This window comes from Sebastes fasciatus, chromosome 4, assembly GCF_043250625.1.
Source record: "Sebastes fasciatus isolate fSebFas1 chromosome 4, fSebFas1.pri, whole genome shotgun sequence".
Taxonomy (NCBI): domain Eukaryota; kingdom Metazoa; phylum Chordata; class Actinopteri; order Perciformes; family Sebastidae; genus Sebastes; species Sebastes fasciatus.
Window position 1 is genome coordinate 32,481,996 of NC_133798.1, and position 13,560 is coordinate 32,495,555.

The 13,560-nt window shown below is 40.4% G+C and overlaps 1 protein-coding gene across 3 annotated transcripts in view; it reads right to left on the reverse strand.

Annotated features, from left to right (window-relative positions):
* Window positions 1-1,052: 1,052 nt before the first annotated feature.
* Window positions 1,053-13,560, reverse strand: part of tmtc3 (transmembrane O-mannosyltransferase targeting cadherins 3) — a 31,786-nt gene continuing 19,278 nt past the window's right edge. Inside the window, exons 8-15 of one of the 3 annotated variants that reach the window (XM_074633681.1) lie at window positions 11,678-11,826; window positions 10,740-10,860; window positions 10,410-10,521; window positions 7,601-7,704; window positions 6,063-6,232; window positions 4,595-4,821; window positions 2,090-2,884; window positions 1,053-1,525 (exon numbers count right to left, since the gene is read on the reverse strand). In XM_074633681.1, the coding sequence (XP_074489782.1) occupies window positions 1,506-1,525; window positions 2,090-2,884; window positions 4,595-4,821; window positions 6,063-6,232; window positions 7,601-7,704; window positions 10,410-10,521; window positions 10,740-10,860; window positions 11,678-11,826 (1,698 nt within the window). In that variant the 3' untranslated portion in view covers window positions 1,053-1,505. Of the gene's footprint in view, window positions 1,571-1,841; window positions 2,885-4,594; window positions 4,822-6,062; window positions 6,233-7,600; window positions 7,705-10,409; window positions 10,522-10,739; window positions 10,861-11,677; window positions 11,827-13,560 lie in introns of those variants that run through there. The other 2 variants (XM_074633682.1, XM_074633680.1) reach the window with 2 other exon arrangements.

Below are 13,560 nucleotides of genomic sequence, written 5' to 3' on the forward strand. Positions count from 1 at the left end.
GTTGCTAGGCAACCAGTAAATGAGTGCTACCATTACCTTATGGTGCCTTCAAATGGGGTCGTGTTCACCGTGTTGACAAGAAAAGTCCATATGAACGCCCCCCTTTTGTGGTATTCATGACATCGTAAGTGGAAAGTTTCTGAAAGCTATGCGTTCACGAGTTGTGACGAGTTTGTTGACGTTGGCCATGGAAGTTAATTGTTCGGTGCATAATAAGTTAATATATTGTTTTTCTTCGTGATTTTATAATAAATCGGAGGAAAATATTAATGTTGCATTTCCTGCATTATGTTACCCACTTAATGCAGTCTAGACGCCGACAGTAACGTTAATATTGCCGTTGCTTGGCAAACCATGAACTGTACGCGACCCAAATAGTTAATAGTAGAGCTTAAATTAATGAAAACAACTTACCCAAAATCTCAAGTACCGCGCTAATTTGCCTCCTGCTGTTTTCTGTTCAGATCATGGTAACTACGGTTGGTTAAGTCATAAAGCTCCGGGTATACAGCAAAAGTCACCACAAGGAGAAAAAACACTAAAGACGTTGGCCGCTTTTTGCCTTTAATTTAATTTTTTTTAATCCGAGGCGTTCAGGGCACTCCTTTAAAAACGCGAGGCACTCAGCAGCGCAAAAGCAGCGCGCAAAACGCTTCAATCTCATTGAAAACAATTGCATAAAGCCACCCCAGGCTGCTAAAACACACTCGGTCTGATCGGGGTCTTAATCATCGGGTTCTGGGTTTAATTATGGTCTTGAGGAAACCAGCGCGAAGAGATTTGAGCATGTCTGATTTCTGTTCAAGTTTTAGTTTGTGTACTCGCTCTCAGCAGGCTTAGATGACGGAAGTAGCTACAGAGAGATGCAGAGTATTTTTTGCCTCAGAGTGATCACAAGTGTAAAAGCTGAAGAAAGTGAATACAAAGGCTACAAAACCTTGAATATGTGGAACATCCCAGTGTTATTTCCGTGCCAGTAAGCTAAAACAACATCGTCACCGTGGAGCGGGATGAATGTAGAGATCTGTTTTCTGCAAATGCGCTGTGAAAAATTCCCCCCTGTAAAGTGGAAGGAACATGGAAATGAGGAACACATGATGAAGCCTGATGCTGAGGAAGAGCGTGCGTCATTGTTGACCGTCACATTGAATGGTTGTTGTCCTGGTCAAAGCGATGTGTGTGTTGGGGGTGAGGAGGCGGTTTTACTAACACGAGCAGGAAGAGCATTCATCTTTTAATGTGGCTGTTGTGTCTAAAGGATGGGAGACAGCCGTGGAGATGTGAAAGGGTAATGTGACAAAGGGAGTGAGATAATAGTCTGTAGATGGGATCCCAATGTGATTTTTGAGGTGAAGGCAGCTGTGAGCAGAGGCCGATGATGTAGTGGCAGGAAGTGCCGAGCGAGATCAATAAAGATTAGATGACGTTGCTGCAACAGAACAGAAGCCTGGTGTTGATGTACGGTGGAGTGGAGGGTTATTTTGAGGCCCCAAACTCTGCAGATATCATCCCGCCTTGAGGAAATCTGGGGAACATGTCATTTCCTTTAATTGTCCGAGATACAATCATTCTGTTTTTAAAAACAATAACACACAGGCGTGAGTCACATCTTTAGTGAGGAAAAAAATCCAGTGATAAACAATGACTACACATAGAAAAAGAATTATTTATACTGCAGATCTACGATATGTGAAATCACATTCAGATGAAGCACACACACACACAATGGCATCTGCCATAAGCTTTAAATAGATTTATCCCCAATTGGCTTTGTGCTTATTGTTACATGAGTTTCGTGTGCGGATCAACATTTCCCTTCTTTACATGATTAGTGTTAAATCAACTGGGCCATGCCGAGCAGCCTGCGATCAAGTGAATAAATCAAAAGGAGTAAAATGACATTTGATTACACATTTCTAAGGGGGGAAATGCAGTTTTATCCTGGAGCATTAAAGAGCTCTATAAAAGTAGTCCAGCTATAAATTATAACAATGTCAATCACCACTTAATATGCGCTCAATCTCCTCTAGTCTCTTCAAGGCAGCTGCCCTTTTTTTCTCTATATCTTTAATCTCTTTAGTGGACTTACCCTTAGTCCGCTTGTCAGACTGGCTACTGTCCAAAGACTCTGATTGGTCCACGCCCACACCTCCGAGGCTTTCTGCAGAGGATTTCCGCACATTCTTCTCATCCCCAGCCTCATTTCCAACAGCATCAGCACCCCTCCCTTCCTCCTCAACCTCAGCAACCTCCTCCGCCCCTTCCTTAACGCTCTTTGGCTCTTCCTCCTTAGCCGATATGGTTGCTCCCCCTGCTGCGGCGGTAGTAGCAGTAAGCGGTTGCCCCGCTGCGCTCATGGCTGCCATTTTATTTCGTACGATACTCAAGTGACGGCGCACGTACTCCTCGTTTGGCGCCAGGGCCAGCGTTTCCTCAAGGCAGCGCTCTGCACGCGGCAGGTTGCGCTCCTCAAAGTACACCACGCACAGGTTGTGCTTTCCTTGCACGTTGGTGGGGTCCATGCGCAAAATGCGCTCAAAGCAGGCTTTCGCGCCGCGTGTGTCCTTCTTGTGGTTCATGAGGATGTCCCCCTTCAGGATCAGGCCCTTGATGTGCTCCGGGTGGTGACGCAGCAGCTCGTCCAGCGCAGGCAGCGCATCCACCTCGCGTTTGGACTGAGAGTAAAGCAGCGCCAGGTTGAACAGGGCACTGCGGAAGCCTGCCTGCAAACCAATGGCTTTACGCATCCAGCGCTCAGCTGCTGCATTTTCATTTGCATCCATGGCCAGCATGCCGAGGTTGAAGTAGCCGTTGGCATCTTCGGGCTCCTCCTCCACGTAGGTAAGGAAACGACGGTTGGCCTCGGGCCAGAACTTCGGCTCACCTGCCACAGAAAGAAGAAACAGAAGATGCGGTGTCATTTAATTTTTTAACATTCAACTACCGAGGTTTAGGGAGACACCGTCTATCGCTGCTATTGTTCAGAACCTTCAGAATTCAGTTGAGAATTTAATTTAAGCTTCTCATAAAGTTGGCCAACTCCGTAATTGCTAGAGGCAATTGGTGTGAGTCAGAAAAGTGAACACATACACAAGCCGAAATACGAATGTGAGTAATGAGAAGAAAATAATTTGTGGCATGTTTGGAGCTCAGCCCACTTCAACATCTGTGTGCACCGGGCCACCTGCTGCTGAAAATAATCAAAAGTTAGACGAATTAGGTGACAGAAAACTCCAGCTCTGGACGTTCAAAGAGCTTTCAGAATGTCTGCAAAGCATTTCTGAGAGAGCTTGTACTGGCCGCGAGGGTTACACAGTCTGCAGTGCTGCGAGGAACGGATTTGACGTCACGTTACTCAGACTACAATAATAAAAGATGTAACTTCCTTCTACTTCCGCATAGACTCAAATGAAGCAAATATATCGATTCTGGCATTAAAAAAAAAATTTCAAAATAAGAAAAAAATAAATTGCAATACATGGGTAAATCAATTTTTTTCCCCCACCCCTTTGTTATTTGTATAAACAAATAAATAGCTACAGAGAACACTGTGAAAAAAAATATATCATATAGCATGTACATGTGATGTTTTGCATGTGTTCTTTATCCACATTGAAAAATGTTTTATGCCTATAATACAACCTCATACAGATGTTTTCAGGAGTCAAGAAAAAATAAAAAAAAACTTGTGTTTATAAGACTGCAACTGAAGAGAATAATTTAAAGTTTGTGATACATCCTTTGTAAAAACTAATAAAAGCAGTATGCTGTATGAGTTTGGCAAGCATGGAGCATGTTGCGTAATGCTATTTAGAAAAGAAAAAAAAAAAGTCTTCTTATGAATCATATTTAAGAGTAGATGTCACTTTTTTTAAATGGTGGAACAAAACGATTCTTAGAAACTCCTTTTGATTGATGAAGCAGCACTGAAAAACCTGTGCTGACATATCAAAAGGTTGACCGGTCACAGTCACGCTGAGGTGAGCATAATGGAAAAGGAAAACATGTATCTGTCGACAAGAAATATTGCTAACGTAATGACTCACCTCTCTGTCGATTTAGTTTGAAAAAAGTTAGAAAAAAATGAAATAGACTGTGATCCTTGATGTTTATTGCCTCAACAAAGTACTCTTCCTGTGTATATACACACCGGATTAACCTGCAGCAGGAATGTGCTGGTAGTAAAGAGTGCATGAACACTGCGGTAAGGTTTACAAAAGCAAAGAAACATGGGTGGAAAAGCTAACATAAGTCGCCTTAACCTACAGTCAAACCTGCTGTAAATATAACTGCTTATTAAATGGGTTTTTTCGTCACCGAGTCAATGAAGCGTGACCTGACAGAAACTTGGCCGTGAACTCTCTGCCGGAGCTCACGGGGTTCGTTGCCGCATAAAGACCAATTGTTAAGCACCTGGTTACACCCTAAAGGTAACATCAGGTTATTTCCTTTGTGCCTACAAGTTGGACTGAATAAGGCCGATAAGGGCCTTAAAGAAGTGCTCAAGTGGGGACTTTCCCCTTCTTTAACTCCAGCCGGAGACTGGATTAGATCCATTCACTTCCTCTCTGCAAACCTGGCAGACATCACTCACCAGATTCCTGCATGAGAAGTGCTGAGTTGAAGAGCGCCAGCTTGTGGTGCGGGTTTAGCTCCAGGGCGTGGTTGAAGTTCTTCAGGGCTTCCGACGGGTCCTTCATCTCAATGTTGACGATGGCCAGGTTGTACCACAGGTCTGCGTTGGTGCGGTCAAGCTCCAAGGCTCGGAGGTAGGCGTCCCGGGCTTCTGTGAGCTTGTTCATCTTCAGAAGCAGCTCCCCTCTGGAAGAAACAAATTAAAAGCACGCAGAAAGAAAACGGGAGTCAGTCAGGGGGCGGCTGTGGCTCAGGAAGTAGAGCGGGTCGTACACTAATTATCGGAAGATCGGTGGTTTGATCCCCAAATTTCTCCCGGAGGCTGCGCCATCAGTGTGCGAGTGATCCTGATAGGCAGGTTGGCACCTTGTCTGGCAGTCTCCGTGTATGAATGTGTGTGTGAACGGGTGAATGCTGTCATGTAGTGTAAAAGCGCTTTGAGTGGTCAGAAGACTAGAAATGCAAATCCATTTACCAGAGTGTGGTAATAATATCTTTTACATGATGGATGATTTACAGTAAAGCCTGTAAATTTTCAATATTATTCATATTTGTTTTCTGTGGCAATCAAAGTCCACTTCCAGAGAAATAACTGAAGGAACCTTTTCTTTGTCATGCTTGGGTGCAGGTGATAACTAGAAACGAGAATCTAGAGACACAGTAGCACGTATTACAGACCCTAAATACAGAGTAGAAAGAACAAAAAAAAACAAAGATCTGAAGAGGGTATTGAATTTAAATTCAAGAATTTGTGTGTTATTTCCAGGATTTTTTGGATTAATCATTCGGTATCTTGCAACTCTTTCTGGATAATGTGGATTGATAGTCAGTTTTAGATGGGGCTGTACGTCAGTGTACTTTTGGTTATTGTTAGAATTTGGATTGCTAAGAAAACGGTAAATAAGAAGCCTAACATGTTATGCACATTTTTGTTTAATTAAGAATGTAATAAAAACTAAAAAACTGAACTGTGTCTAACAAAACGTAGTGACTACATGCAACATGAAACGTTCAGTCCTGTAGTTAATTAACTATCACTTAAATAGAAATGAAACAAAATATCCAACAGCACCTTCCACCTTACCTGATTTAAGTGCAAATACTACAAAACAGTTATCAGCTCACCACATTTGAGTCTGAATGGCATTGCATGTTCATTTTAGTGAAAATGGAGCTCCAGTGTGCTAGAGAAGAAAGCCAACACAACAATAAATGTATGACAGCACCGTAGATCTGCCTAATGTGTGACTCTAAAGGTCAGAATATACGTATATACAGTATGGACAACAATCAAGCAATACTATACTAATACTAATATTCCACAGTTAGAACAAACTGAACAACATGTGTAGTTATTGTATTCCTATTTGTGTGGAAAGAATAAAGGTTGGTAAATCATCTGATTAGTACAAAGTTAAAAATCTTGCCTGCTGATGTAGGCTTGTTTGAAGTCCGGTCTCATGCTGATTGCTTGTCGGTAGAGCTGGTCGGCCTCCTCCAGCCTCGATTCGTTGGCCCGGATCAGATTGGCGAGGTTTATGTAAACGTTCAGATGGTTGGGGGCCACACGTGTCGCATACTTCTTACCAGGGATAACCTGACGAGTGGTCAACAGAGAAGTCCGTGATTGGAAGGTCGACCACAACGTGTTTGATGACAATCTGTCTAATCATAGTGTTGCCAAATAGTCACATATGTTTCTGAGCTGTGTTAAGAGTGTAACAATTCAACCAATAGAGACTAGATTGTAATGTAGACTATGGCTGTATTCAGGCTACTACTGACGAACACAGTATGCAGTTTACAGTACATACTGTGTTCTTAAGTAGTATGCAGTATGAAACTAAGTAAGACAAACAGGATCATCAACGAAGGGAGACGGTAAATTTAAAACATTGCCCGACAAAATTTAATCAAACTGCTTTTTCAGTTACAGCAAGAAAACAGTGGACTGATCTCCCTACAGATATTAGAGTAATGCTAAAAAGAGTCATGTTGTCTCAGCAGGTTATCTCTCTGCCCCATCAGAGGAAGCTCTTTCCCTCGCCTCTCCCCTCTCCACTGCCTGCTGCTCTGTAGCCGGTCTGTGAACGTGACTGAACATCTCTCGAGCGAGCTACGCCCACGGGGCGGTTGTGGAGCTTTTCAATTCCAAGAAGGCAGACAACCACAGGTTCCTGTTAAATTTATAACGGACCGTTGTGTAGTGATATTTAAGCAAACCATCCGTCAACAAGGAAATAAAAGCCTCTTGTCTACAAGACCCGGTCTCTAGAGAGCTCCAGCCAGCTCAGGCGGACCGTCCCCTTAGTGACCCCGACGTTTTGTGGAGCGTCTAAACTCCGAAAGCGTTGGAGCAAATTTTCAATTCGCTGCCAATGTTTGTAACAGAAGTGGATTTGGCTTTTGTTTGCATACGACATGCTATACTTTGGCCAAATCAGTACATACTGCTAGTATAGTATGCGGTTTCGAATACAGCCTATATTTTTGGGTGCTGACTCCATCTTCGGTCATTGTCCCAATTATGGGTGACGTGCCTCGTAACTGTAACCCCCCCCCTGATTATCACCGCTCTCAATCTAGATGCTGTTTTATTCAGTTGGGTGATGTAAACCAGGAGGAAGCTGCCTCTTAGATTAAAAAAAAAGAAATTCCAAGGTTGACACACCAGCATATTATGTTATATGTTATATCACATGTTGCAAATTGTACGAGCAAAACTGAAATTTCTTGAACATAATCAATGTTAGCTGCATCATATAGTTAAATATTAGATATGTATATGTTTAAAAATCTGTAGTTGTTGAGGATCAAACTCGCCTACAACAAGCTTTAAGGCCACAGCAGGAATAATAAGTGCATACAAGGCAGAAACAAATATGAATGGAGAGGATTGTGGTGAGTAGGAGTGGTGAATGAAGAAGTGTTTCCTTTGAGCTTTGCATGTGACATGATGAGATACCTGTGGCATGAGGGATTTGGCAACCAAGTAGGCATCTTCTGCCTCCCTGGACTTGTTCAAGTTCTTGTAGGTTCTTCCAACATTCATGTGAGCACCAATGTCATCTGCAGAAACATTGTATGGAGTATAAGAAAAGGCAACAAAAAAAATCAACTACAGGCTGAGATATGCATGTTTTAACATTTCCACAAATAAGCTAAACTAATGTTAAGTATACTTAATGAGAAATAAAACCTTAATGCTGTATTCAAAAGAAAAATGATTTTCAGAAGAAGCAAAATAAATCCTTCTGGGAACCAGTAGGAAAAAGTGAAGCGTTGAAAGGGGGTCAGTCAGGACAAGCAGAGCTGATGCTTGATGATTAGCATAACAGGAAATCCTCATCGGGTTAATGTGTTTACACCGGTAATCTTTGGGGAAACACTCTTGGGCGGTGAACCGGCAAAAGTGGTGATGTGTCAGGCTTCCTGAAAAAACTAAGCTGTGAAGCAAAACAGAAATACTGGGAGAGGCTGAACTTACTCTAACTGCACATTTAATGGATCAAAATGAAATATTAGTTTAGTACGGGTTCGTGAGGTGCATGCAGTCATGAGGTTTTCGGAGCGATGGGTCATCAGACAATAGGCCCGATGTTAATCATGTGTGGAGAGAAGTTCCTGGAAAGGGAAATGGCGATCTAAAACAAAAATATCAACACAAACACCCGCTGGACTTGTAATGGAATTAGAAGGATGTTAAGTGTTTCGAAGCAAAAGTTTAATTCCAACAGTCATCTCTTTCATCGTCTCTGAGATCCCTGCAAAATCGACTCGATTTTACCCTCTCACATGTTCAGTTGCACTCCTTTTTGCATGCTTTATATTTAATTTGGCTTTGTATTTTATTCCTTCCTTGGTTATTGTAATAGTTAAGTCTTGTTTTAAATGTTTCTTGTCTCATTATTTTTCTTATTTATTTGACGCCCACACGTTTCTTGTCCATTTTCTTTTTGTTCCATTGTGGATAGGGCTGCACAATTTTTAATAAAAAATCAAATTGCGATTATTTTGACTGAGATTGCAATTGCGATATGATTTGCGATATTAGGGGGGATGATATTTTTTGTATCGTTATTCTCAGCTTTATTGAAAAACATTAAAAGGATTATGGTGTGACTTTTGGGGGGATCTGTACCAAACAAAGATGTTTTCTTAAGTCTCTCTAATATGACGTGAAGGCCAGGACATCTCTGCAGCACGTCAAAATGTAATTTAAAATTGTATATTGCGATTTCGATTAAATTTCGATTAATTGTGAAGCCCTAATTGTGGACCATAGGAAAACTAGCCACTGCATTTACTGTTGTCACTGTACCAAAATTATAACTTTGACATGATACCCTGCCTAAATATCTCAATACTGAAATGATACCAAGGCAAAAATCTGAAACATAAGAAAAAGTAATGGAAAAATAGGAATCATTTTTTTTTTATTAATTAAAATTGTTCAAATGTATTACTTTAAAAAAAAAAAAGTTAACTTTATATTTGCAACCAGATATCACTCATTAAAGAGCGTTTAATAAGGCTTTTTTTGTTTTGGTAAAACAGTGGCCCCGCCGGAGGCATCCAAAACAAAATCCCATGAAATGATAATAAATTCAGATGAAATTCTGTGAGAAGTTGAGGGAAAAGCTGCTAAAATCAGGAAGACACCACCGTAACTGTAGAAAGCGCTGTGTTGTGTCGAAGTGGTGTTTGTGAAGAAAATTTCACTCTTGCCAACAAACTACTTTACGTCCATTTAACGTTACTGAGAAACACGGTAAAATAATACTTAGACACGTGCTCTTTGGTAGATTATGTGTTTGCCGAATTACAGAAGATGCTTGTACAGATTCAGAAAAGATGGTGAATCTATATTTATCGATACATTTGATCGGTAATTGGAGCCGCGTTATTATTTTCCTTGTTTTTTTTTAAGGGACTTCTGCTGATACAGAGCCGGCGATCAGTTCATGATCTGTTTTAAATTTCTTTTCAACTTCATTTGTTGACTCCATCCCTCTGGTTAGCGCTAGCTAAATCCCGGGAACCTCAAACCCTGTCCTCTAAAACAGAGCGCTACACAAACACACTGCCCCGCTGTCGCACATCGACATCATAAGATAATTGAAAGTACCAGTAATAAAATGGGGTCGTACCGTTTTTAACAGCAGGGTATTGCGATACCTTTCTAGTATCGGTACACCTTTCAACACTAACTGCATTTGCAGAAGCTATTACTGATACATGAACAATAAACATTAGCTTTTGTTATCAAGAGTGTAGTCACTTTATACATTAAGAGTCACAAAGACTTAACTAACAGAGGGTGGAAACAAAAATACTTAATACGACACAATATCCCTGCAATTTTGAGGTGATAGTACAATGTGTAGTGTTAAACATTTATAATTTCCCTAACTACATCATTTTCATTTTAATTTGCATATTTTACCTCTCTAAGCTTCCTCAAGTTTCCGTTAGAACTTGCAGGGAAAAATGAGTCATCTCACTTATCTAAATGCCCTTACTGGCAGAACAGTTTATTAACAGACAGCAAAAGCCTGATTCTGTCACACAGGTGATGTATTGACAACATTATCAGCCCACTGTGTGTCCCCTGAAAGCAAAGCATGAAAGATCACACAATATCCTCTTTAACCTGGAATTTGACAAGCCCCGGCAGATGTTTTTTCATTAAATAAATGTGTGATACGATCATTTCATCCAGAAAATGTCAAAATATCGTAATGATTTACGAATGCGTGATTTAGGTTTCTTACCTGGCTGGACACGAGTGGCCTGGAGAAAGTACCGCAGTGCCTTCTCATAATTGTTTTGGTTCTCTAGAGCGTGGCCGACATTATTCCACAACTTGGCGTTGTTCTTGTTGACCTGAAGAGGCAGACACATTAAGAAACATGACATGACATGACATGACATGAAGCTTGCTTTGTAAATGACTGATTCATCACTATCCATTAAAAGACTCATCCGTTAGACTGTTTAATCCTGCCTTTTATCAGAAGGTGTCAAAAGATTTGTTCTAACTTTGGAACATTGGAAAGCAAGACGCGCTGTCAAACGCTGCCTTAATTGTCTATCCAGCTTACCTTCAGGGCAGAGGTGAACAGAGTATATTCTGACTCCCAGTCCCAATTCCTGTTGAAAGTTTTCACTGCATGTGTAGTTAAAAGCACCCCGATTATCAACCAGGAAATCTTCTTCAGCTGTCTACAAAGGAAAATGTAAAAGAATTTCAAATTGTATTTCTTTGGTAATACTATAAAATAAAGACTTCAATTTGCTAACATTTAACATTTCAGAGAGCCTGGTGATTTTGGAGGTAGTATAACTGTGAATCGAGGGGACTGTCATCCAATCCACATCGACTCTGCCTTCCGTAAACGTCTCCGCCCGTCTGTCAGCAGCAGCTCCTGGGGAGCTGAGTGGACAGCGGCTCGCTGACCTGCCTTCACCAGGCTGACTGACCGCAGACAATCACTGAACCAAAATAAGTTTTCATGTAGCGAGGGTAGCGAGGGGAATCTGCCTGGAGTGAAACAGGCGAAGTCACCGACAGACTGGGAGCCTTGATCAATCAATGTAGATACGCTTAATCAAAAGATCAAAACTAGGGCTCTTAATTGATTAAAATATTTAATCGCAAATTAATCACACATTTTTTATCTGTTCAAAGCGTACCTTAAAGGAAGATTTGTCAAGTATCTAATACTCTTATCAACATGGGAGTGGGCAAATATGCAGCTTCATGCAAATGTATGTATATCTTTATTATTGGAAATCAATCAACAACACAAAACAATGACAAATATTGTCCAGAAACCCTCACAGGTACTGCATTTAGCATAAACAATATGCTCAAATCATAACATGGCAAACTGCATCCCAACAGGCAACAACAGCTGTCAGTGTGTCAGTGTGCTGACTTGACTATGACTTGCCCCAAAACTGTGAGTAATTTGTTTTGATTGTTTTTATAAGTTTTATTATATTTAAGGAAGTAATATCATTTTGGACGAGCACTCACCCTTTATGTGAGATGATCTTGAATCCATGTGCAACAAGAACACAGAAGCCCATACTGGGCACATAAAGGACCCTCTCTGCCACGACGAAACCCACAGGGAAGAAGAGGTTGGACGCAGGAATAAAAGGCAGGACGATGAAAGACAGGGCCTGAAGGAGAGAGATAAGTTATTAGTCAATTAATTGATTGACATATTATTAATCGGCAACTATTTTGAAAATATAACTAAATATTTTAGTATATTTTCTGACAAAAAATTCTCTGGTTCCAGCTTCTTAAATGTGATGATCTGCAGCTGATCTTTGTCATTTAAGATAGCAGACTAAATATTTGTGTGTTAGCTCAGATAAAGCAAGCAGATTCAAGAGGTCACATCTGCCTCTAGGAAAGCATTATAAGCATTTTTTTTAAACATATATAGACAAAAGGATTTATTCATTAAAATTAAACAATTATCTCTGGATGACTCAATATTAATCAAGATAATCATTATGTTGCGGTCCTAGATTCAGATTCTAAAAAAGCAGCTACGTCCAAAACTAACGTGATGTTTCAGTGGTTAAATCCGATATGAGCAGGGGCTACTCAGGCTGGCGGAAGCATGCGTGTAATGATCTGATGCCAAGAACAGATATGATACTGTAGGATGTTCATCCTCCTGCACAGGCTGGAGCCTGAGGGTTTTTTCCGTTTTTATATATAGAATCAGTGCAATCAAAAGAAATAACAATCCACGTTTTATACAGTGATCTGGTTATTAAATAGCGTCTTGCTGTGGGAGTTACATGGCTGATTATGTGGGATTCTGGCAGGGGAAGTGGTGAGAACTGAAAATAATGACCTGTATTCATATTACTTATAAATATATACTTAGGTACCTTATTACTCACTTAGAACCGGAAGTTTAACTTCTTTATTTTCAATTGCAGTGACTGGAAAAAAAACACTGCCTCCTACTTATTTCCCTATAAATGTCATAATGTCCCTATACTGTAAATGTCATATAATATGTCAAGTATTCTGATGGAGAATCCATCCGTAAGCTTAAAGTCCTATGGAGTGTGATTTAGATGTAGTGTAGAGACTTGGGGCCTCATTTGTTAAAGCACGTGAAAGTGGCACATGCTTCTAGTTTGCCGTTTTGACATTTTTTTATTCCAATTATTAAAATACGTACTTCCGTATTAACTCGTTAACATATACAAAAAATATTTTCCATTTATGACATTCATTATTGCTAATCTCCTGTTGACTTAACCACTTTGTATGTTCTGAAGGAGAACACTGCTATACAAATTATGAAGTATTTACTACCAACATCAAAGACTTTATCAGGTCCAATAACAACATCTGACAAAAAAACTGCAGTGTAAACCAAGATGAAGGTGATTTTAAAGAGTTTTCAACTTGTTCACAAGCTAACAACTGACTGTAGAGTAGAGCTTACATTTTGAAATATCAGGTTTTCATTTAAAGGTTCTCTATACAGATATAGAGGAGTAATGTCTACCTGAGCAGAGAACGAAGTTGCTCTCCCACTGTGTGTGTTGTAACCTGAGCTTTTCTGTGCTTTGTTGACATAGCCGGGCTGGCCACACGTGCTTTTAGTGCATGCTAGTGCATGTGAGCGTGCCCCACTGATCTGAGCTACTGTAGAAAAATGGGGAACTCCGTGAAGAGGACCCGCTCCCTATGTAGATATAAACGGCTCATTCTAATGTACCAAAAACACAACTATTCTTATTATCAGGTGAATATACACTGAAGAAAACATACTTATTAATATTATTCTCCATTTCTGCCAATCGATCCCCCTATTTGCTACACGCTGGCCCTTTAATAATTTGTTTCTCTTTATATTATTTTATAGACCAAACAACTAA